General features: G+C 36.1%; 1 protein-coding gene across 1 annotated transcript in view; it reads left to right on the top strand.

Annotated features, from left to right (window-relative positions):
• EFR3A (EFR3 homolog A) overlaps positions 1-25,826 on the top strand; it is a gene marked incomplete at both ends in the record, with an annotated part of 48,828 nt that extends 23,002 nt beyond the window's left edge. The window contains 16 exons of the mRNA XM_079533492.1: positions 1,342-1,420; positions 2,700-2,835; positions 4,672-4,836; positions 6,176-6,290; positions 7,664-7,715; positions 10,365-10,537; positions 10,988-11,063; positions 12,723-12,884; positions 14,118-14,249; positions 14,756-14,823; positions 16,225-16,352; positions 21,286-21,374; positions 22,517-22,565; positions 23,567-23,670; positions 24,289-24,338; positions 25,721-25,826. Coding sequence (XP_079389618.1) covers positions 1,342-1,420; positions 2,700-2,835; positions 4,672-4,836; positions 6,176-6,290; positions 7,664-7,715; positions 10,365-10,537; positions 10,988-11,063; positions 12,723-12,884; positions 14,118-14,249; positions 14,756-14,823; positions 16,225-16,352; positions 21,286-21,374; positions 22,517-22,565; positions 23,567-23,670; positions 24,289-24,338; positions 25,721-25,826 — 1,684 coding nt within the window. The remainder of the gene's footprint in view (positions 1-1,341; positions 1,421-2,699; positions 2,836-4,671; positions 4,837-6,175; positions 6,291-7,663; positions 7,716-10,364; positions 10,538-10,987; positions 11,064-12,722; positions 12,885-14,117; positions 14,250-14,755; positions 14,824-16,224; positions 16,353-21,285; positions 21,375-22,516; positions 22,566-23,566; positions 23,671-24,288; positions 24,339-25,720) is intronic.
• Between the last annotated feature and the right edge of the window lie 500 nt (positions 25,827-26,326).

Raw genomic sequence — 26,326 nt, 5'->3', positions numbered from 1 at the left:
GTTACCAGAATTTTAGCATGAATTCGCACTGTTGAATAGATTAGACAGATCCAGAGACATACAGAAATCCACTGAAAACTTGCATCTTCCCAAGTATAACGAGTTATACCCTATTCATGCCATTAAATGCCATTCTTGTGACAAATTATCTGTGCAAGCATTTTGAGTAATGTCAAAAGTATGACGTTTGGTATTCACTCAGCAAGCATGATGCATGAGATTTTGTTGTATATGCCTATACAAGCTTCAGATCTCCTTTCTAAACATCAGTATCATCTTTTCATTTTGTACTATAAAGATTGTTTTCATTGGTTACTGCTAATGTGGATGAATTCAGGGTCTGTCATTGTCTCTTGATCCATAAATTAGTAATTTGCACCAGTGGTTATGCTGTTGCTTTTAATTTGAGAAACCTAGTAGTGTACATTTGTTACATGCGTGCGATCTTAATTGAAGACGGTTTATGGCTTTTGTTACTCCAGTGTTAAAATGCTTTGAAATCTTACTTAGATGTTCTATATTCAGAGAACTGTGATGGATGGGGAAGGAAATGAAACAAGATTTGACATGAATTTAACAAAATGAAATGTACTCTGCTGAAAATATAGTTTACTATGTTTTACAAAATCATAAAATTATGTTGAATACACTGCCTGCATTATGGCATTACATTGTATGTAAGCAAAATATATCACCCATCAAATATAACTTTTTTTTTTTTTTTTTTTTTTTTGGAAGGAAAATTCTTGCCCATCAAATATGTTGTCCACTCAGCTATTACATAAAACGTTAATTTAGGCTGTCATCTTCCCGCTCACCAATAGACTGGAAGGTAACCTAGAGCACAAGAGCATTGATTTAAACCAGTGGTTTAATCAACCTTGAAGTAGACCCGTGCTCTTCTGGATCACTAGGTTGGTAGAAGTTGGCCAATGAGTTTATACAGAATTTGGAAGTTTCAGTTAAATAAGTTGAAGCATCCTGTCAATCCTCTTGTGTTCTGAGTGCTGACTACTTTCATCTGTGTGCTTCCACATTTGCTATTCTGAGGCATCTTTAGGTATTTTCTTTGGGAAAGTTCAAACCAAAAGAGATGCTGTAATTAAGATACGTATTTAGAAACATTGCTTAAATTGAAATTTTGTAAGAAATTTGTTGTTTGTTTGTTTAAGAACAGTGTCTGTCCTTACTTCAACCCACGAGCTTTGTATTTTCACCCCCTGTGCTTTTGAAGAAGGGGAGTGAGAGAGCCGAAATGTGATGCTTAGCTGCCTGTTAGCATTAAACCACTACAATTGTGTAGAAAACCGTGATTTCAAATCCTTTATTTTTTATTCACAGGCATTTAGACCACCATAAGCTATGGGATCCCAATGAATTTGCTGTTTCTTGCTTCAAAATCATCATGTATTCTATACAGGTAGGTATTTTCAGGATTTGTTTTTCTCACATACGCATGCTGAGCACACAAAACAGTTAAGTGCTTACTTCACCATGATAATACTAGACAGTAGATTATGTCAGTAAGTCCAGAAGTCCATTTCTGTTCCTTAATCTTAAACTTTTCAAGTAATGACCTAATTGTTCTTTATGATAAGAGGTTATTTGAGATATATTTTCAATGAATGAAGAAGGTTTTTATGGAGTTCTCAAGTCATTGATTGCTCAGCAAGCTACAGACCAAGGAACAGGATAGCCGTACTGCTCTGACGTTGTGCTTGATAAAGAAATCTCTGAAGTTAGTTAGATCTCCGTGCAAATGCAGCTGTACTGATTTTACTAACTAAGAAAAAAACTTCTTACGAAGCAGTGCTGCTGTATTTATTTTTTTTCAATGGGCAACTTCTCTTGTTTGTTGCCACGTGACCAAAGACTGTTTCTTGGATTATATCAAGCACTGACAAAAGTTGAAGTTAGAAAATTCCAACTTTGTAGGATAATAGAATAATGCTGAGTATTGTTAGTATTTGTATCAGTTATGCTTTTCTGCAAGACCTGCTGAAATCCTTGAACTTCAATTAGCTGGATTAAGTACCATGTCATACATACAGTCATAGAATCACCAAGGTTGGAAAAGACCTGTAAGATCATCCAGTCCAACTGTCTAGCAATCACCAATAGCTCTCACTAAAACCATGTCCCTCAACACAACTTCTCTCTCTTTGGTGACTCCACCACCTCCCTGGGCAGCCCATTGCAGTGCCTGACTACTCTTTCGGAGCAGTATTTCCTAATGTCCAGCCTGAATTTCCCCTGGCATGACTTGAGGACATTTCATAGAATCATAGAATCACCAAGGTTAGAAAAGACCCACAGGATCACCCAGTTCAACCATCCACCTATCACCAATAATTCTCACTAAACCATGTCCCTCAACACAACATGCAAACGTTCCTTGAACACCTCCAGGGTCGGTGACTCCACCACCTCCCTGGGCAGCCCATTTTCTCTAGACCTGTTCTTGTAGACATTCCGAAGTATTTTGAAACTGAATTTCTCTGTACTGAGTTGGGTGGACCTGTTGGTTTCATCTGTTATAGTTATTTAAAATCCATATTTAGATGTGAATTGATGGTAATTAAAAAATGAAAAGGTAAGAATGTTGTAAAATAGGAACTTAATTGTGACTACAGCTGAGTGGTATATAAATATATTCTTATTAAAGTCACAGGTGAAGCTGATATTTCCTTTTTTACTAGGCACAATATTCTCATCATGTAATACAAGAAATTCTTGGACACCTTGATGCCTGCAAAAAAGATTCACCACGAGTTCGTGCTGGCATTATTCAGGTTCTTTTGGAAGCAGTTGCAATAGCAGCTAAAGGATCAATAGGTAAGTTTTAGTAAATTAATGGCATCTGATCAGAGGATAGATCTGAGAGATGGTGGGGTTTTTTTCCTTTATTTTCAGACTGAAGGAAAGGATTTACTTTAAGGCGGTTTTGTGTGTGTATATACGTATATATACATTTTACCTCCTACTCCTTTACAATTAGTCAAATATATTTACTTTGTCATTTAACTAATTATAGATGTGTGATCTTTTGCTTAAAAAAACTTAAGTTTACTTTTATGGCCTTGTGAAAGATAGGAATTTGTTCTTGATTAGAAATTGTGAAGTCTGGGAGAACTGTGTGACTACAAGAAGTCAAGAGAACTGTTGCTTTGTAATTCAGCTGCTGTGACAGGACTAGTAAGTAATATAGGAGTTGAGAGTAGAGTGATTCTTCACAGAATGGCCAGGGTTGGAAGAGACCTCAAGGATTGTGAATCTCCAACCCTCCTTCCACATGCAGGGCCCCCAATCTCCCCATTTAATACTAGACCAGATTACCCAGGGCCCCATCCTATCTGGCCTTGAACACTTCCAGGGATGGGGCATCCACAACCTCTCTGGGCAGCCTGTTCCAGCTCATCACCACTCTCTCTGTAAAGAACTTCCCTCTGACATCAAACCTAAACTTCCCTCCTTCAACTTAAAACTATTCCCCCTTGTCCTGCAGTTAGCAACCCTTTCAAAGAGTTGATTCCCCTCCTGTTTGTAGGCTCCCTTTAGGTATTGAAAGGCTGCAATGAGGTCACCCTGCAGCCTTCTTTTCTCCAGGCTGAACAAGCCCAGCTCCCTCAGCCTGTCTTCATAGGGGAGGTGCTCCAGTCCCTTGATCATCTTCGTGGCTCTCCTCTGGGCCCTCTCCAACAGCTACCTGTCTGTCTTGTACTGAATTTTGGAAATTTTACCTTAGTAACTATGAAGCAGCAGAAGTAAGGTGGATTATGTAATTTACGATATTGTGTTTCCCTGAAATAAGAGTTGTTTTTAAGTTGTGCAGGCACACATACTTAATCTACCCTTTTTTTTATTGGTGTTGATGTTCTTGTTGAAACATTACTGCTTTGCATCATGAGTTTGTGTCTAAGCCTATCTGTTTATGTAAGACTGTTTATATAAAATTGACTTAACTGCAAATGTAGACTGTGAAAACTTTTATCATACTGTGAAAATATCTCAGTATTTGATCCAATGCACGTATGATAACTGGATTTTAATAGCAGGATTTGGAAAAACTGAAATTCAGGGACAGGTGCTTGCAGTTTAACACATTACTGACTGGATTTCAGCAACCACTCATTTTTTTTTATATAAAACTTGTGTGGAGGGTAGACTGTCCAACAGTTAAGCACCTCCTCAGCCACTTGTTTACTTTTCTCAGAGGAAAAGGAGAAAATAGAAGGCAGGTGAGAAGTCCAATGAATCAAGATAAAAACAGTTGCTTAAGTAAAGCAAAAACTACAAGCACAAAGAAAATGATTTTATTAATTACTTCCCATCTGCAAGGAGGTGTTTACCCACATCCTGTGTTATCAACAGTTTGAGTTTAAAATCCAAAGCACAGCACCTCACAGACTGCTGTGAAAGTTAACTCCATCCCAGCTGGACCCAGTACAGCTTGCTAATACATATTCATACCTGATTGCATTTCCTGATTCTAAAATATTTTCCACAATATCAGGTATAGGCATGCTGTGTAAGTTTATTTCTATGTAGGCTGTCTCCTTCAAACATTGAATTTCACTTGTTTTTTTCACCTTAACCTGATTTCTTCTTAAAATGACTTGAAAGGGCTAGTTTTCCTTTCCTTGAGTGCAGTCATTTCTGTGTTGTTTCCAGGTCCAACAGTTCTGGAGGTTTTTAACACCTTACTGAAGCACTTGCGTATCAGTGTTGACTTTGAGTTGGGTGATAGGCGCAGCTCAGCAGGAAGTGCCACGTTCAGCACAAGTTCCAAGGAGAGTGATGAGAGAATTGTCCAGAATGCTATTATTCAAACAATTGGTGAGTAATGACAGTAGCGAAGACTCACTTAAAATCCTCTCCCAACCCTTATGTCAATGAGATGGTATAAAAACAGAGCTTGAATTGAAAAGGAATAATAGCGAGTAGTATTTCTGACAATGCTCCTGTCTAAATCACAGGCTTAGTTTGCAGATCTGGCTTCTGAAAGCCAGTTCTGAAAGACTGTTCTTTTACTTGTTGATTGAGCATATATTCAGTAAATTCAATGAAAATTAAAATGCTTGTGGACTTGCAATAAGTTTATTGGTTTTGTATATTCCTTACACATACACATCATTCCATACCTTTGATACAGCGCTATTGTTAGTAATTTCATGAAAATAATTTAGGAAGCTGTATACAGTAATGCGTTTTCAAAGGTTGAAAGCTCATAGAAACCAGCATTTAAACGTAGCAGCAACAGTGACACCCAGTGGCTAGTTGTAGTACCATGATTTAACTATAGCACCTTTATGAGAGACTCCTAATCATAGAACGGCTTAGACTGGAGGCGATCTTAAAGACCCTCTAGTTTGTACTCCCCTTCCCAATCACTATATCACACTGCCCAGGATCCCATCCAGCCTGGCCTTATGCCTCCAGAAACGGGGCATCCACAACCTCCCTGGGCAACCTGTTCCAGCACCTCTACCTAGACACAGAGCCATTGACAACAACCCTCTGGCTACAGCCATCCAATCCAACCAATTCTTCATCTACCTAATAATAAAACTTTCAAATCCATATATCTCCTATGTTTAGATAAGAATGTGGTGCGGGATCATGTCAAATGCCTAAAATAGTTTAGGTTGGAAAATATCCTTTTATACACAGTGCTTAAAGTGATAGCAGCGATTTCTGTAAATTACTTTACTAAAATAGCCAAACTCTCTCCCCCATTTTATTTTTTTGATATTTTTCTCTGTATTTCAGTGATAGGAATAGTCATTAAATAGTTATATACCTTTAAGATTTGTTAGTAAACTTGAAGTAGTGACATATGAAGAGACAAAAGCAGTGGCACTGTTCCACAAGAAACACAGTTCCTCAGTAATTATAAGTAAGAGATTTCGCATACTTAACTTTCAGTTTTATGTTTAAGAGAGTGAAATTAGAAAGTATTGGGCTTCAAAGAAAAAGTTTGTCATGAAGAGAGTCACTGTGCCATCAAGCAGAAATAACTCATGAATTTGCCCTAAAACAAATCAGTTTATTTAAAAAGACATGCCCAAATAGAATAAACATTTTGTTTGTCTATTTTGACCTTGCAAATGTATTCCTTAGGTTAATAAGGCTGTATTTCTCCTTCCCTTTGTGCTTTCATTGTGTTTTTATTTAGGATTTTTTGGAAGCAATCTACCAGATTACCAGAGATCAGAAATTATGATGTTCATTATGGGAAAAGTACCTGTTTTTGGAGCAACTTCACAGTCACTGGATACAAGTCACCTTGGGTTAGTATGAATTCCTACCTAAAGTCTCAGTAGGAGCTGTATTAAATGCTATACAGAAAAAAGGCATAGCATCAGCAGCATGAACTCAGTTTTCAGGTATATCACTAATAGAAGATACTTGATTGGATTGCTCCATGTTTTGCAATAAAACATTTCTGCTCTCATATCTCTGCAGATATTTCTGAAATTAACTTCTTACTTGACTGTTAATTATGTAACTCTACAGTTTGCATAGGAAGTTGCAGTTGTTCTCTTGGCTCTTGGTAGATTTTTATACTGTGTCCCTGTGGCATAGGCAGTAGTGTCCCATAAAAGATAGAAATCTGAAATCTATCTGTTCCAGGCAACTTAGGCAACTTACTCTTATTAAGAGGGCATTTGAAATGTGGATCCATTTAGAGTTTTGTACTTGCATTGTTAGTGATGGAGATGGTTTGGTTTTAAATTTCACAGTTTTCTTTTATAAATGTGGGACTGAGTAGTATGTTAGTATGATGTGTGTATGTCTGCTGCAGAAATGTTTGTGACTGCTGTAACAATCTTGCAATACTGTACTGAAAATTTGGTCTCTGCTACACAAGACATTCAATAACTGCAATATAGCCAATGTTTCAGCCAGTGAAGGTGGAATTTTCCACTGTTATTTAGGGGCCAACTTTTTACTTGTAAAGAGACTTGGTCTTTTCACTGGTGGACAAGGGGTTTTACACATCAAGAAAGTGGATCTTCACTGAATGACTGCCTTTGAATATTCCAACTACACTTTCATTTTGTAAGATCTTGCAAGCAAAGCACAATGTGGCTATGTGCTGATGGGTATTTAACTTCTTTTAGCACCAACAGGTAGAAAAGCAGAAGAGATGAAGAACAGGCTAAGTGATGTTTTTTGTGGCTTGCTGTGATCTGAAAAATATGTAAATTCTTTGCATTTCTCTTGAGGATTTTGCAGATTACTTTTTTCCTCGTATAAGTTTTACAGGAAAATTGTTCTGGTTTGGTAATGGCCTCAATTACATTTCAATTCAGAAGTCATTCAGAGCATTGATTCCTATGAAAATAAACTCAAGCATACACCAGTTGAACTCTTCATGTACAAGGAGATTTTAAAATGGAATGTGAAGATTTGCATCTGGTTCACATTTATCTTTTACTGCTTTTTCAGTTGGATGTGATTATTTTTTAAGCTTTGCTATAGATATCCTTTTCAACAACACTTATTATTTCCAACTAAGGTGCAATTGCTCCTTACTTGTGGTCATCCTGCATCCCTTCCAAGACTGCAGTATTCAGTTACTAAAAGTAATGTTGCAGATGATGTGTGATATTTTGAAGATATGCTAAGAAATTAATTTTCCATTTTTTTCCAATTGTAGGGATTTGGGAACTAGAAGAATTCAAATCATGTTATTGAGGTCTTTACTTATGGTAAGCCTTCTTTATTTGGTATATTCTAAGCATGCAGTATCTTGTTTTATGTGTGCATTTATACGTAGAAATACTTCAATGAGTTTTATGGAATTTAATGTATGTTTGTATTAAATAGATCTGTGGATCTACTCAGTAAAATTGAGACATTTTCCCAGCTTAGGTTGCAAGTGGATAAGTAAATATGCCTCCATCTCATAGAGCACATTAGTGAATATTAGTTACAATTAGATCTGCAGATCCAAAAGGAAGTCAGAGAGAGAGTAGGTTGAGTTGATTATTTAGATATCAGTGGTAGCAACATCAAAGTGAAATCACTTTCATCCATTGCATTAGACTATAATTCGTAGAATGGCTAATAATTTTTGAAGCGTGAGAATGGGTGCATGTCTCCAAAGTGTTAGAGTCACAGGCAATGTTGTTTCTTCTTTCCTGGTGTATTCCACGTTACCAGTATATAATTATTTGATCACAGTTATGTTTTTCAAATATAAAGCTTCTACAAATTTTTCTGAAAATTGTTAATTTCACCTTTGAAGTATTTTATGAAGTACTAAGATAATATAAAACACTTCCTAGCTTAAAGAGACAACTTATTTGTAGTTGCAATGCACGTTTCTGCAGCTGTTATTGATGCAATTATGGGACTTCAGCCACTGGTTCTTTTTACATCATCAGTGATGAATAGCATACATCAGTGTTTTTATTTAATTCATGTAGAGCTAAGCAGTGCTAAATTCTGACCCTGGTGTTAGGCAGAATTATCTTGGAGATTTAGGAACTACATTTAGAATGTAATTATCAGGGCCTTCCCAAATGCTGGTTTTAACTGTAATATTGGCACTCTGTGTCTTGGAAATGATGTTAATATGTATTATGCTGCTTGCAAAAAGACTCATAAATACCAGTAATATAACAAAATAATTTGCTTACACAGCCTTATTTTGTCTTCGTAATATAAATGCCACAGTTATCTCGGTTTATTCAGTTAAAACAAGGTACGTCCTGCTAGTAAGATTCAGAAGTAGGTAGTATAAGAGGCTTTTGCTTGTAGAATCCTGGCTTCTGCAGAAGCTGAAAACTGTTTAATGACTAAAACAGGTGTAATAGTTTGAAGAACAATTTCATCACTAAAGCAGAAGAATGCCATCCTGGAAAAGGAGTTTCTGTGCCTGCATTGTGGTGAAATTTGTGTTGTTAGGCAAATCACTTAAAATGCTGTTTGCAGATCAGAATAGGAAATCCTAGATTCTAGCTTGCAGAAGAGATGAACAGTCAGTGTTACAATCTAATTACAAAGAAGAAAATGTTAGAAAGGACCTCGGGGTCATTTTGCAGGTTGCCTTTATTTATGATAGAATGTGCTCTGCCTAAGCTATTCCTGACAATATTTATCTCCCCTGTCTTTAACAATTTCCATTCACGTTGTTGTGGAACTTAGGCAGTTGTTTGGGTTGTTACATAGCCTGTAGGTAGGCTATGGGCGATCCAGATTTTGCATATTGAAGGTACTGAATACTTTCAGTGTTGGAATTTTGTTTTAAATATTCTTTTAGAATACAAAAATTAAATCCCATCACTGCACAGATGTGGAAGTGGATGTCTTGATACTTAATGAATTACTTAGACATTGATAAATATTGTCATAAAATGTAGGAAGGAATTTATGTTCAGAGCAAAGCTTTTATTTAGGTATAAATATGTTGTGAACTGTACACATTTTAAGTAACTAGAAGTTACTGAAATCCTGCCTGTGATGTGTTCTGAACTGAGCACAGTGCAATCATATGTTCAGTACAAATGAATGCTTACCATCTTATAACTTAACATCATGCATAAACACAGGCAGAAAAAGTTGTGTAGGCAATTCGAAATTGTCACAACGTTATGTTCACTTTTATTTGCAGTATTGCTGTCTGTAAAATTAGTAATTTCCCATTTTTAAAAAAGATTGGTTAGATTCTTTCCTGTGGCATTGACAACTTCTTCATGCTCCTTTGCAAACTAAATTCCTACCTACTTACTGTGCTATAGGAATAGTGCTTGCCTACAAATAAAAGCTGTGCTGCTATAGAATAAAAATAATGAAGATAAAATTATTATGCAAAGTCTTAAACATACGATTATTTTTAATATGATAAGGCTTTTGATTAGTTTGTACTCCTTATTTTCTCAACAGCTTATGCTTTGCAGTTTCTGAATCTTGTTTTAGTTTAAGATGTGCACGCATCTTTCACATGTGCTCTCACTCTTTTATTTTTCCCTTCACATGAGTATACCAGGTACCATATATGAGCATCTCACAGCTTGAAATGGATAAGTCTCTGCTGAAATTCTTACCTTCTTCATTTTGTCCAATGCAACTTCTCACAGAATGGTTATTTTTTATAAATTTAATAATAGTACCTGTATTTTTCCTTTTGTAAGTGTCGGTAGAGTTGGGAAATACTATTTTAAAACAGATTAAAGTGTTCATTTACACATAACTATTAAAATCCTTTGAAATACATAGCGATGTTAGGAAATTTCAAAACTGATACCATACTTCCAACTGTATCCACTTTTCAGAGGCCAGGAAAATCCTGCTGAAACATTAGTGACAGCTGTTAGTTATTCTCACAGTGCACATTAATGTTCAAATATGAACAGGTGACTTCAGGATACAAAGCAATGACGATAACTAATGCGCTTCCTGCCCCGTTTCTGGACCCATTACTGTCCCCTTCACTTATGGAGGACTCTGAACTAAGGCAGCTGGTCTTGGAAATACTGCATAATCTCATTGATCGGCATGACAACAGAGCAAAACTCAGAGGGATACGGTAATTCTTTTATGTTTTCTTTGGCCTAATTTCAATTCTAGTTCAGTATCTGAATGATGAGCGATGCTTGTTTTAAATATTTTTCCAAATACAAAATGCTAACATATTGTTTAGATAAGTGTCCATTGCTCTGTATCATTTACTGATGGAAGGAGTTTAACAGGTGAGACTAGGTGCATGATACATTAAATGACCATTCCAGTATCTTTAGTTTTAACTAAATTTGTAGCTGTTGACCTCCCTTTGGGGACAGAACTTGGTATTTTATATAGAGGTAACAAAATCTATGGTATTCATAATTGTCTTTGTAGTTCAGCTTCTTCAACTGAAATTTGAACTTCTTGTTGGCCTAAAATGGAAATTGCTTCCAAATTTGTTTGAATAGTTCATATATGTTTTGCTGACTTCCCCTTTCAACTTTGTGAAGCATTATCTTGGTTTCCTTTGTAGAATAATACCAGATGTTTCTGATTTAAAGATAAAACGAGACAAAATTTCAAGGCAAGACGTGAGCTTCATGAAAAAGGTAATGGAAGTTAATCTCTAGAGGTCCCTTCCAACCCCTACAGTTGTGTGATATTTGCAAACAAAAACACAACTTCCTGAAGTGAGTGGAAACGATCTGTGGAAATGTTTATCGCTGTCAGCTGTCTAAGATAATACATTCATGTTTCACAGCTAACCTATGTTGCTTTGCTTTTTTTCCTTTGAACTATGAATTAGAAGATGCACTTATTTTACTAGAAAGAAATTTTTTTATTGTCAGATGGAGTTTTTGATGTTGAGCATTAGTTAACATTCTCTAAAAGTCCTGTTACCTCCTGAATGACCACGTGGAGATCCTAAGGGAATTGTGTATAAAACTTAGGAATTTCAGTACTTACAATTAGGTGGAATTAATCTAGACACAGACAATAAACTATTTTAATCTCTGTCCACCTTCTCAAAAGCAAGAGACTTTTTTTTTTTCTTTTTTTTTTTTCCCCTGCCATTTAAGGATGCCGGTGATAGCCATTGTCATAATTAAGGAACTGTTGAACTTAGGGCATTTTAGTAGTCTTTTAGAAATACTCTGTATGTACTATAAGGTCCAGAAAATGCATTTGTTTTCATATAATGCCTTTCTTTGCCAATGAAGTGAATTATTGCATTACTTCTGTTCTCCAAATATACCATATCCATTATAGAGCCAACCTTTGTAGTGCTTATTTCATAATAGCTCTTATGTTCTGATAATAGCTCTGTTTTCCTCCTCTTTGAATTGAACACATACCATTGTTAGACCCCTAAGTATATTTGAGAAGCTATAAATTTGATTTTAGTAGTATAAAAAAGACTTTGAAAATCTTCAATATTCAAGTGAATGCATTCTTCTTGAAGAGCATATATTAAAAGTCAATTGCCCTCCTTCTGAAGCTGAACTAGTACTTTCAGAGATGGGGAAAATTATCTGTGTCACCTGGTATAAACCTGTATCCTCTACAGATTAAGAATACTGGAGTGGTACTAAGTAGTGTCTTGTATATAAAACCTGCTTGTTTACCTTTGTGTCTGTATTTCTGTGTGTGTGAATTGAAATAATCATTTTATTAACAAAATTTGGTTAAGTACAGTGTTAGGAGGACATTAAAATTGCTTTTGAATTTTAGGGTCTTTCATTAGATAACCTATGTTCTTCACTAGACCTCCATATGTGCATCTTCTGACTGCCTCCTAGAAAATGTTATTTCTTTGCTATTCGAGAAGACTTTCTTAATGCGCAAATTTGGTGTCTACACAAGGAAACATGGATAACCCTTGAAACTCAATTACATGAGTGTTTTAACATCTAATTTTTATTTTCTCCTTTTTGTAAATGGACAGTATCTTCCTGAATACTGAATACTTCAATATGAAATTTATGTCAGTGTCTGAGAGTGCAGTATTCGTGTGCAGTTTAGAATGAAGTCATTCTCTTTGTAGTAGACTAGTTGTCTTCTTAGTGGTCTTCGTGTACTTGTGTATGTGTGTGTATCTTTAGATATGCTTTTTCTAATTTTTTATTTTTTGCTAAATATCCATCCAAACTGATCTAAAATCAGAGTTAAACTTTGAGTCAGGAGTTGGGCTACAGTGCATGTACCCTTTCTAACCTAAATTATTATGTAATTTTAATACTCATTTTTTTCTTTATTATCCTTTGTAGCACGGTCAGCAGTTATACAGACACATCTACTTAGGCTGTAAAGAAGAAGACAATGTCCAAAAGAACTTTGAGCTGCTGTATACATCTCTAGCTCTTATTACAATTGAATTAGCTAATGAAGAAGTGGTTATTGATCTTATTCGATTAGCTATTGCTCTTCAGGTATGAGTCTGAATCAGTGTTGAGTTCATTGGTTAATAGTTCATATTTGTGAAGTTAGACGTGAGTACTTTTTGTATATTGTATGTGGTTTGTATATTGATATTTAAATTGGAAATCAAGTAATTCAGTCCTAATATGATCAGTCCTTTAAGCAAATATACTCAATGTATAAACTGTTGAAGGTACAGCTGATCAGATTTGTTTAAATACTTCTACAACATGTTCTCCTTGTCCAGTTCAGCAAATGCAGGGAAACCCCTAGAATGACCAATAGTTTCATTAACAAATTAAGTTATTAAGACAAGTTATTTTTACGAACTCTAATCTTGCTTCAGTGTTGCATGTTAGATTTTTTGAGAGTTCTTGCCCTGGAAGAAAGCCTTTGGTTGACTGCCTGATCTTTTGTCAAATCAGGTTATTTAATCTTACTGTGCTAAAATTATATCAGTCTGGAGAGGCTTTATTCTTTGACATTTCTCTTATGTTATTCAGTCTTCAGTGAAACTTTGAATCTTAGTGACTTCATCTGTGCTATAATTAAAACATTCAAAAAAAAAAATTGCTAGTGTGTGCCAAGAAAATTTTTACAAGATTTTCTACTGTGTTCTCAGTTCACTGTCTGTGACTAGCCTTGTTCTCTTACGTGTGTCCACATTATGAAACTTCTGAAATGCAGAGTGCATCCTTAATTTTAAAATCTATCACTTAACCATATCCTCATTTGATGAAAACGTTGTTAGGAGTTTTACTAGAGAAGAAGTAATGCAATCTAAAAAATAATAGCAATGCTAGTATAATAAGTATATATTATATATATATATATATATATATATATATAATAAATAAGTAATTGGGTAATTCCCTTTATGATATTTTATCGGTGACTCAGAAGGGTAATTTTTAAAGTACCGTTCTTATTTTTCCTGATCCACAAGTGGAAATTGTTAGGCAGAAAGGCTACTAGTTACTACTCTGTACACTCTTTTTGAGAAAGTTGAGTAGATTTAATTCTTTTCAGAGGAGTTACATCCTACAAACCCTTCTATTTCGGAATAATATTTACCTAACTCAGAGTAAGCTGAAAGACTAGGGTAAGGGGAAAGATATTAAATTCTGTGTCATATCAGATAAAAATGTTAGCTGATGTATGATAACTACCACTACTGCTGACCTCTGGGTGTTTGAGAAAGCGTATCAACTTCGGAGAATATAATTGTGTCCTTTATATTTAAGGACGTTGCCATCATCAATGAGGATAATCTACCAATGTTTAATCGTTGTGGTGTCATGGCATTGGTTGCAGCGTATCTAAACTTTCTGAGTCAGATGATTGCAGTCCCTGCCTTCTGTCAGCATGTCAGCAAGGTAACACATAATTAAGTAATCAGTCATTTGGTATAGCATACATAATGAGTAAATAAATTATTTTAAGTAATTTCTTGCATTCTTGACCTCTTGTGTTTATGTCTGCCATTGTTGTTTCTTGTCTTCTATCTCCTTGTTATCATCTGCTTTGTTTGCTGACTCAAACTTATGCAAAGAATTATTCTCTCCTATAACAGTTTTATTTTGTGCATGTTACCATAGATAAAGATCTAAATCACTGTCTGGTGTAAGACTTTATAGCCTTACTGGCTTTGATAAACAGTTTCAACATAGGCAAGACCATGAGAACCAGAATTTTTATTTAAAAGAGTGGGTGCCACAGTATCTTTCTGTGGCGAAAAGAAACTGTGAAGGGCTTGTTTTCTATGAGATACGTATTAATGAAGGACTGACAATCTGCTGGAGTAAATTTTTTAAGGCATTTTAGTTTTTTAGTGCAGTAGGTATTGAAAACACTCCATACTGTTTGCCTTGTCTTTTTTCAGGTCATTGAAACTAGAAGTCTGGAAGCATCATATTTTCTGCCAGAAACAATTTTCAAAGACAAATGCAAGTAAGTAGATACAGAATATTAATTGATGAACAGTAAAATCTCTCTTTTACTTTTGCACATCATGAAGTACAATAGCGAAGTCTTGTGAATTTGAACAAGAGTAGTGTACTAGGTAACAGAAGAAAACCAGGCATTAGAAAGCTGTGTAAAAGAAATTGGATTTTTTGATACTTCTTAAATTGTAGTCAGATATATCTTTGGTCTGCATAATATGGTGTAAGGATCAACACAGCAACATGCATTTCCAGAATCACAGAATTGGTAAAGTTGGAAGGGATCTCTGCAGGTCATCTAGTCACATTCAGGCAGTACCACTTACTGCACTCTGCCGAAGACCACCTCCAAGTTTGATTTTATCCTTCCTTGGAGATGCTCAACCTCTCTGGATAGCCTGTGTCCATGCTTGGTCACCCTCATGGTAAATAAATGTTCCCTCAGATTCAGATGGGACCTTCTGTGTTTCAGTTTGTGCCCATTGCCTCTTTTGCTGGCACTGGGTACCGCTGAAAAGAGTCTGGCTCTGCTGTCTTTGCACTCTGCCTTCAATTATTCATACACGTTTTCCTCCCCGTGCCTTTCCAGGCTGAAGAGTTTTAGCTCTCTCCACTTTTTCTCATAGGAGGAGAGCTCCAGTCAGTGGAATAATGATCTTAGACTAAAAGAAGGGAAATTTAGACTAGATATTAGGTGAAAATGTTTTACTGGAAGGCTGATGAGGCACTGGAACAGGCTGCTGCCCAGAGAAGTCATGAATTCCCCATCCCTGCAAATTCACAGGCAGGTTGGATGGGGCAACCTGATCTAAGGGTGCTAGAGCTGGATGGTCTTTGAAGTCCCTTCTAACCCAAGCCATTTGACAATTCTGTGTTGTTGCTGTTGTTTTTCCTTCAAAGCTCTCCAGTCTTTTTTACTGGGGAACCCAGCACTGGACATGGTACTCCAGGTGCAGCCCTTAATCGAGGGGAAGTATCACCTCTGTAACATTTTCTCATTGCTATAGCCTCTTATTGCTTCCCAGGATACCATTTACCTTCTTTGTGGCAGGGGCACGTTGCTGACAAATGACAAATAATCTCAATTTATTTACTGAGATTTCTTTATTTAACACAGGCCATATTTTCTTGAGATGTTGAGGAGTAGTTGAGAAATATATTTCAGATAACCCAGAAGTGTTAAGTAATTTAAAATATTGCAGAGTTGTATTTTTTACTTATTCCAGAGATTATGTCAATTCATGTATAACTGATCACATTTTCTTTCTATCAGATCATCACCATCGGCCCTTTTTTGGTTGCTTGCATTCAATATAATATTTTACTCGATTAGCCAATCTTTATCAGATAACAGAGATAATAAGTAGTTGTATAGCTAGATAATAACTTCAAATATATATTTTAACAGCCTCCCAAAATCATTAGAGAAGCACGAAAAAAATTTATTTTTCTTGACAAACAAGATTGCAGAATCATTAGGTGGCAGTGGATACAGTGTGGAAAGATTGTCCGTTCCATACGTACCCCAGGTAACAGGTAAGTTGTAAAACTGCTAAGTACTGGTTATTGATAATGCATTCTTAAGGTGTTGTCTGTCAGCAGATCCAATGAAATGTAGTGTGACTGTTTGACAATGAGGTTTAATCATAGTACAATTTTATTTTCTGAAGATTCTTTTTTTCTGATGAGCAACTTTGTTATTGCTATGATGTTTTCACTTTTGGTCCTTTTTTTTTTTTTTTTTTTTTTTTTTTAAATTCAGGAGGTGAGGCACAAAGTTTTTGAGCCTACTTCACATCTTTATAAAGCATGAGCAGTTGTTAATTTAATAAACAGTGTCATGCTTGCCTCCATTACTAACGTAGTGTCAGGAAATATGATTAAAATGAAGTATGCCCAAGGAAAATTGGTGGAAGTTCATACTACCTACCCATTATATATAAATATTATGCTAATGACTACATAGTACGTGACATTCCTGACTTTCTGTTCTTGATATGTTTTCAACATCCTGTTAAGAAATGTACAGAAAAAATATTTTAAGAGTTTTTTCATTTTATTTTTTACTAACAATACATGTTTTTTTGTCTTTATATAACTGCTTGTTACTGTAATGGGACTATGGGACTTACCAGTCTGAAGCATTAACTTGTTGCAAAATCAAAGTACGCAGCAAGAAATTGTGATTCCACTATATTGTACCTTACACATGGAAAGTAAACAGCACACATGGATAGTGAATATCCTACCTGTCACGCCTGCAGAATGGTTCGGTTGTGTTCAAAGACAATGACATGCTTGATTAAACTTTCTGGATAGCTAGGGAGGGAATGAGAATGACTGGTTTTGCAAACTAGTGATATATTCTGAGACACATCTGAAATAGCTGTTCGTTCTCTTGCTGGATTTTTTTTTTCCCCCTGAAAAAGGGAAATGTTGCTTTTTTTGATAGATCATTTCTTCTGGCATCTGAATGACAGTTAACATTGTATTTCATTATCTCCAGAAAAGTTTGTAACAAATAATGAAATGTTATGTTTTATGTTTTCAAATTTTTACTGTCTTTTGAGTGAGAATGGAATGAGAAAGATAGATGGCCTGATCGGCAAATCGTGTTAAGCCTCTTATATGACATGAGATGCATTTGTGTCTAAATGACCTTACTAAAGTTTTTTTGGATACCTTCCTAAAATACATTGTTACACAGGAACACCAACCTGATGGTTCTAACACCAACAAGGTTAAGTGAGCTCAGGTAGAAGAAACACCCGCTTAACAGCTTTTTGAGCGATGAGAAAAAGGTCAAACTTCGTGGTAAATTTTAATGATGTTACATTTAATAACGTACAGAGATTAAAGTCCTCTCACTGCTTTCCTGTTGGTTTTTCTTATCAGTTTGAAGGACATACTTCTGGTACCTCGTTCTCTTCTTTGTTTAGTGGGAGGGAAAGCCAATGTTTAAATGCACACTTAACTATTTTTCTCCATATACGTATATATTAATTGAGCTCTATTTTCATTAGGCAGAAAATATCACAAATGCAGACACAAGTCAAAAGGTAAAAATGAGTAGTAGGTCATCCTGCTCTCCTGCTAGCTGTGGTGTGCAGTGATAGGATGTGCCCTGTCAGAAGAAAAAAAAATGCTTCTAGAAGGCTTTTAGACAAATAGGCCAGAAATTGCTTAGCGTTTAGTGTCTCCTTCTGGGTTTTTTTTTTTTTTTTTTTGCTTATCTCCTTCCTAGTATGCCTGTGTGAAGCTGCAAGGTTTTCCTTTTTGTGTTTATTCTCAATTTAGAACTCTAAATTATGGTAGCTTCCTATTTTCTTTACCTTAACAGGTAGTAGGCCATAGGTGTCATTTTTGTGATGGTGCCAATTACCTCTTTGAGTGAAATCGCAAGAACTTAGTTGAAAGTTGAAAGAAGGTGCCAACAGCTCACAGAATGATGATTCTTTCTGTGGTAGATTATTATAAAGCTGAGGGTATTTTCTAATGAAATATGAGGGTAAGTGAATGCATTGCTATCTTAATCACTTTCATTCAGTTATTTATTTAAATTTGTAATAAATTCTATTTAATTCAATTTAATTTCTACATGAACAATGTCAAGTTAAATGAAGATTTTACCACATATTTTTATGCTTCAATATTTTTAGTCTTTCCCAGTAGTATGCTGAATTGTAAACACAGGAGTTGAGCATAGGGTAGATTCTGTTTTGTAAATGAGAAATAAAAAGTAAATGCTGTCTCTAGGTGCACAGTTTGTTTATATTCCTCATGCAGGCATTCTACTACACTTCTGCTGTGGAAAGGCATGTGGAAAGGGACTTAACACTTAACTGGGAAGATTTGTTTCATTCCTAGCATAATGCTGTCATTTTAGAGAGCAGTCTGTGAGGAAATGAGATATCTTAATCAGTTTAGTGAAAAGGATGATGGATAGGGATTTTAGCACTTTGTTTACCCTGAAAACTTGATTCCTGTAAACATTTTGTCATTTTGTATTCCTCTACAAACGTAAATGAATCTCTGGGTGAAGCTATTTTTTTTCCTCTCAAATTCTTACCAAATTAGTATCTATAAACTTGAAATGTAGTCTATGTCTTGAATGTCATACAGCTGTAAATCACGTCAAGTTGCATCTTGAGGCAAACTTATTTTTTAGGCCAGTTGCTTAAGGTGCAACAGCACCTGCCCAGGTAGGTGGTAGAGTCAATAAATGCTAAGATGTGGCCCTGAGGGACATAGTTTAGTGGGCAAGGTGGGGATGAGTTGGTGGACTACATGATCTTAGAGGTCTTTTCCAAAGTTTGGTTCTATGATTCTGTGTGGATCTCTCCAGTAACTGGGCTTAGACACTGTCTGGCCACCACTGGATCCCCCTTCCCAGTCTCCCTAGTAACTGGCATCTGGATGTGCCTAAAGGCCCTGTCCAGCTGCTGCTGCAGATCTCCTTTGCACCCAACAACACACATACTGATCTCCACTAACCCCTAGGCTCCATAGTGTATGTAGTTCGCCTGGATCTCTTGGTCCCTCTGTAGCTAATTCCTACAGATGCCTGCCCCTCAGGACAAACAGACATACTTGCGTTTGCTTACAGAGGTCAATATTGAGCTGTCCAGCTTGATATTCCTTTGTGGTCATACACTGATGCTGTGTGTCCTCATTCCACTTGCTGTATTCAGACTTCAGAGTACACACCTATACAAAGAGAAGAGTGTTCTTCAACCAGGAGGAGTTAGCAATGGGGTGGGAAGACAGAACAGATTGCACTGATAAGGCTAAGTATGGCCAGATGTTCATACAGACCAACATCCTGTTTACATGAGATTGATGACCTTATCTCCTTTTCCCTCTGTTTTCCCATGCTTGTTCCTTCCCACACTATCTCAGTCCTCTTTCTCCCTGCCCTTGGTTCTTGCTGTAGAAATCCCACAAAGTTTTGTGCAATCCCAAGATCCTCTTCCCCAGCATCTCATATTGTGCTTCATGTCCCAAGCAATGACTTCCTACTTTGTCAGTGATGTGACCTCAGAGCCCTTCCTTCACCCCTCTGGGTGAGTGTCACCCCTAGCCTGAGGGGTTCTTGGGGTCTCCCCCACTGCTATTTTGTCCCCAGGATCTTTTACATGTGTGTGTGTGTGAAGATTAATCTTACATCATTAAAACCTAACGGAAACATTGCAAATTATAGAATTTTTTGCCCGCATAATACCTTCATGTTAGAATAGAATGAATACTTGCCAGACAAGAATAGTTAGGCATCCATAGACGATGAATTCTATCCAAAATCATCACAAAAAAGGTGCATTCTGGTGTTTGCATGTCAATTACAAGAGAAGGCAACAAGATGGCAGCCAAAATGTACTTCAGTCTTGCATTTAACCGTCATGGTTTGAGGTGCTTTTGTCTCTGTGTATGCAGATGTGTACCAGTTTAGCCATCAGGGATTAAAAATTAAGTCCTTCAGAACTCTGCTTCACATACTCAGGGCCTCTTAGAACCTGGCAAAGGTAGCTGGATCTCAGTTGTTTTTCATTGAGCTTGTTCATTCACGGCCTCTTGTTCTTAAAATGACACTTCATTTATATAACTTTTCAGAAACTTGATTTCTAAAAGCCAAGTATGTTCAGCTCTGCTGGAATGAACTCTGATCATACTCGATATTTGCATTGCAGAAGTGTTTTGCACAGTGATTTAAACAGAGAACCAAAATAAGTTGCCATCTGGAGGGAACGTATTACTGCTATTCTCCTTATCCTCATCTTAGTATCAAGCGCATTTAGGCGCTTCTGACTCTACAATAAAAATAAAAAGGGCCACTTCCCGTTGTCATCATCTCAGCTGAAATCTAAAATGTGACATAGCAATTTGTGGCTTTGTAAGTGACGTCCATGAAAGTCAGGGTATTTGTATCACCATTAGTCAAAGGTTCCTCGTGGCATGTCTTTAAATCTATTTTTGGCTTTTCTTGTCTTACGTTAATGTGTCAAAAGTGAAAAATGATTACTTGGTGTCAGCCTTCTGGAATGAAGTCACAAAAGGAAAATCTATCTAATGATGGATCACTTGATCACAACCTTCCACGTTAATGAAATTATGTTCCTTTTACTATCTGCGTAGTTGATCTGCAGTTGCTTTAAAAACTTATCAGAGTGACTTGCTGAATGTTTCTAGAAATTAAGAAGTAGAGAGAAAATTTTTTTTCAGGATTTAGACTGGGAGGGAAAAGGCGCAATTAAGAGATTATTTTTCTTCCTGTTCTGACTGAATAATTAAACAGGAAACTGATCTTTTTACATAGTAGTGCAAATGATAAAGTAGATGGTCTAGGGTTATTAAATAGCATGTAGAAACAAAACTGCATCTGATGTGTAGAAACTTATTTATCTTTCAGCTGTTTTGCATAAAGTGAGCTCTGCTTATTTAGTGTGTGTTTGTTTTTGTTGTTTTTTTTTTCTAGATGAGGACAGACTCTCCAGGAGGAAAAGCATTGTGGATACAGTATCTATTCAGGTCGATATTCTACCTGGCAACAGCACAGAGGATAAGGTATGATAATGACAAGATATCTTAAGGCACCATATTTGATGCTGGAGGGAGGAACAACCTCTGAATTATGTTTTATCAGAAATTCTAGAGTTTGATAATTTTAGCAGTGTAAATGTTGTTCTATGAAAATATCTCAGAGTCATAAAATCATTTGAATTGGAAGGCACCTTTAAAGGTCATGTTGTCCAACTCCTCCAAAATGACCAGAGACAGCTTCTTTTAGGATTACCTGACAAATAATTTCTGTTTTTCATTGTTATTATTATTCCTAACTGCTTTGGGCTAATGATACTTCATATGATATTGTGTTCTTTTCTTCGTATACTGCTTTAACATATTCAGCTGTGCACTGGTCTCTCGTCCAAGCATTCTCTCCTGATACTGTCACAGTGTTTTTACTTTAAGAAAGACTTTCTCATACAGAAGCACTGTGTAAAGAAGTAAAACGCAAAGATATGTAGGCTGGAACTCTGGAGAAATGTTTGTGCATCTTTGGTAATATTTTGGTCCCAAGCAGTTCCTAATGAAGTAGAAACCAAATGGATATTCATGTTGGTAAATGAACAAATCAACTACCAACTCTTATTTTATTGTTCAACTAATTTTAGGAAGCAGTTTTTGTTATTATCAGGAGCTGCCTAAGAGTCATCTCTGAGATATCAGTATAGAAACACCACAGGCTATTCCTGGCCCAAAGAAGAGTTCTGCCAAAATTCAAGTCCTTCTCCAAAGCTTTTGTTATTCACTAAAATTTTTCTCAGTCATTCTTAGGAAAGATTCTTGAAAACTTTGGCCTGAGTGATTATTTTGATCTGTTGTTTGTGAATAAAAACAGGTTAGTAACTGGTCAGCTTTTGTTTTTCCAATATTTGTAGGCAAAGCTGGCAAGCATCAGTTCTGAATGTAAAAAAATGACAGTTTCCTGTGAAATACTGACCATTCCAGTGACTAGCGATAGAGAATTAGAGGCCTGTTTGCTGTAGAAACTCCAGATAAAACCATTAGTAACTTTATATGGTGAAAAAAAAAGTGGATCTTTTGTCCTTCAGTAGTTACCCTGTTCCATAGCTTTTAGAAGTTTGTGGTGCGTGAGGTTTAAGGGTGATTTTTTTTGTTTTTGTTTTTTTTACTTTTGTCTTTAGATTGATAATACAGAAGAAATCACCTTTGAAGCTTTGAAGAAAGCAATTGGTAAGATTTATTACAATTATATTTAGTAGCGTAGTTCTGGGTTACTGTGGAATTACTAGAGAAAATTTGTTGTCTGAATAACATAATTAAAATATTACATTTGTTTTTATCAGCAAGTCAGCTGATTTAAAGTTTCAGCCATTTATTTCTAAGTTTCTGAAATAGGATCTTGATAATTTTTAAATTCATTTTCTGAAACTCATGTGACTGAGTGAAACCATATGGAAATGCTTTTCTATGGAATTTGCCCTTTCAGGCCTAGCTAGAAATAATGAGATATTTCAATTGGTAGATTTTCAAAGTCTTCAGTGCATTCAGGAAATAGATTGTAAGATATGATTGCAGATGTCAAGAACACTCAGCTGGTAGAATTCATGGAGTTAAGAAATAAGAGAACTGTTTGAGTAGTTATACAGTCTAGTTTACCAAACTTCTGTCAAAAATGTGGATTGAACATTGACATTTTAAACAATAGATAAAGTAACATTTTAAACAATAATTCAATCTGACAGTTTTCCAAAACTAACCAATTGCTGAAGTACAAAAATTTGTTATATGCTGAAAAGTTCCAGCAGCTTGTAGGTTTGCTTGGCCTGTATTCCAAATTCTGTTCAAAAATAAATCCTTCCCAGCTGTCTGTATGATGCTGGGAGGGCAGATATTGCCCTCTTCTCTTGAAGGAAGAGACTTGGGTGCAGTGCATCAGAAGTGGAGTCTTGAGACCAGATGATGAAACAACAGGAAGCCTTGACTGGTGGTTAAAGTACATAGTAAAAAAGGGTAAAACTGGCATCCTCAAATGAGCTCCCTGAAATTGTATCAGCATTTTGCTTTAGAAGCAGTGACACTGTGCTTGCGTGTGGTTGCTTGTTTGCTTTTCTGGTGCATGTTTGAAAGTTAGAAATACAGTGTAAAAGAAGACAAAATGCTTCAGATTGCTCGTACTTGAGAGACAAAATTACACTTGTCTTTTTTTTTTTTTTTTCTTTTCTTTTTTAAAGATAATAATGGACTTGAAGAACAGGAAAAAGAAAAAAGGCGTCTTGTGATTGAGAAGTTCCAAAAAGCACCATTTGAAGAAATCGCAGCACAATGTGAAACCAAGGTAAGTTTCTGAAACATGTTATGTACTGTTGAAGATGTTAGGACAAGCATTAATAGAGGTGTGCTGACTAAGGGTGCTCTGTGTTTCTATGCATGTCACTGCTGCTGTTGCTATTGAAGTGTAGTATTCAGCTATTTGTCTTCAGCTATTGTCTCTGTAATATCAATTGTCTGTATTGGGAAATTCCAGTTATTTAAAATGTGTTTTTTGTTGCTTCTACATTATTTTAAAAGGAATAGAGATCTTATTCGCCCCTGACCTTAAGGTTATCTTTACTATCTTTGAAGTCTGGATTCTTTATCCATCCTTATTTCCTTCTGGGATAAACAGTAAACAGAACTTACAATTTTTTTTTTTTTTTTTTTTTTTTAATAATTAAATGTGTACCTTCTACCTTGAACAACAAAGTTTGCCATGTGCTTTAAGGTAGGCTCACTTAACTTCACATGCCTCTTCAAGGCTCAGAATCCCTGCAGCAGTGGGAAATTAAAAAGGAAGTGCTTTCTAGATTTGCCGGGTAGAATTTGTGCAATACAGTGTGTAGCCTGACATGTTCATTTTCACTCTGCTCAAGATTCAGTAATTAATTTTTAATTTTTTTTTTTTTTTTTTTTCCAGGCAAACTTGCTTCATGATAGACTCGCCCAGATACTGGAACTCACTATTCGGTAAGACTTTATGCAAGAAGAATATTGTGAATAAAACTGAGTTATGAAGCAATTGTGACTACTTTCAGGCAGCAATGTGATAGTGTTCTAAACATGCATAACTGAAAGCAGTTGTATAAAACACTTACTTTGATATTCTTGTTATTGAGTCATTATGTAGTGAAGAGCATCAAGAAATTCTTCTAACTCTTCCAATTTTTAATTGTTGAATTGAATTTGTCAAGAGTTTAACTGGACCAAGTTCTGGAGATGTTAAGATCATTTATGTTATTATGTTACATTTTAAAAGTTAAAAACATGTTTGTGTTTTTATTATTTATACGTACATCAGTAGTATCAAGGAATGTGGTTGTTTTCCCAGTGCTTTCTTCCCAATCTGTTTGAGGACTTAGAAATTGAACAACCAAAATAGTACAAAAATCATACAGAACAGTTGTTATTGGGAGTTCTTGCACATCTGTTGTGTGGTGTAAATAATATAAGTAATAAAATGCATTTTAATAGAATCATAGAATCACTCAGGTTGGAAAAGACCTTAAAGATCATCGAGTCCAACCACAGCCTAACCATACTACCCTAACTCTAACAACCCTCCACCAAATCATGTCCCTGAGCACCATATCCAAACGATTTTTAAACACATCCAGAGACGGTGACTCAACCACCTCCCTGGGGAGCCTATTCCAGTGCTTAACAACCCTTTCTGTAAAGAAGTTTTTCCTGACATCCAACCTAAACTTACCCTGGCACAACTTGAGGCCATTTCCCCTCATCCTGTCACCAGTGAGAAGAGACCAGCCCCGCTCTTGCTGTAAGCACCTTTCAGATATTGGAAGAGAGCAATAAGGTCTCCCCTCAGCCTCCTTTTCCCCAGACCAAACAGCCCCAGTTCCTTCAGTCTCTCCTCATAGGCCATATTCTCCAAGCCCTTCACAAGCCTTGTTGCCCTTCTTTGGACCTGCTCCAGCACCTCCATGTCCTTTCTGTGCTGAGGTGCCCAAGACAGAACACAGTGCTCGAGGTGAGGCCTCACCAATGCCGAGTACAGGGGCAGGATGACTTCCCTAGTCCTGCTCACCGCACCATTCTTGATACAAGCCAGGATGCCATTGGCCTTCTTGCCCACCTGGGCACACTGCTGGCTCCTACTCAGCCGACTCTATCAGTACACCAAGGTGTACTTCTCATAATGCTATAACATCAGTGATTTGTTGATTTAGAAAAGAACCTTGATAAAAAATTCAGACACGATAATGGATCAGGATAAAACACCTGCTGTGAAGGAAAACAAAACAGTAGTTGACTTTTCTCTCAACTATTAGGTTAAAAAAAAAAAGCTATCTGTATTACTGTAAGTGATAATGATCATTCTTCTTACACAGACCTCCACCTAGCCCCTCAGGAACGATGACGATTACTGCTGGACATGCTCATTACCAATCTGTTCCAGTCTATGAGATGAAGTTTCCAGATCTTTGTGTGTATTAAGTGTCTTCTGAAGTCTGCTGGACATTATTTAGAGTAGAGTACAATAGAAAGAACAAGATGAGTTCTCAAATTTTATTGTTTTTCTTTTTAGCTGATTTTAAAATAGTGATGAACACAAGCCAAAACCAGATTACTTTAGCCAAACTCTTGAATCTGTTCAGTTTCTGTAAGTCTGGTTTTCCTTTTAAAGTTAGGTTTTCATTTATCACATTTTTTCATTTTCATGTATGAGTACACATAAATGTCATATATAAAACTTGTTTTTTCACATATATTAATCCAATTATTCAGTCAGTTAGTCTTTCTGTAAATTCCTTTCATTTGTAAGTTGCTTTAATATGTTAATTCTTTTTAATTGAGAGGAACCTGATAGATGCTTTTACCTTCTTATTTTTTTCTTCTCCACCTGAGTCATATATTGAAAGAAAATCATCATATATGTAACAGTGGAGTGCTGGCCTAACTCCCTTTTGTTCCTGCTGTTGCAGTTGATTAACCTG

This window comes from Tetrao urogallus, assembly GCF_951394365.1.
Source record: "Tetrao urogallus genome assembly, chromosome: 3".
Lineage (NCBI taxonomy): Eukaryota > Metazoa > Chordata > Aves > Galliformes > Phasianidae > Tetrao > Tetrao urogallus.
Note: the sequence above shows the minus strand (reverse complement) of the source record. Positions and strands in the feature narration are given on the sequence as shown.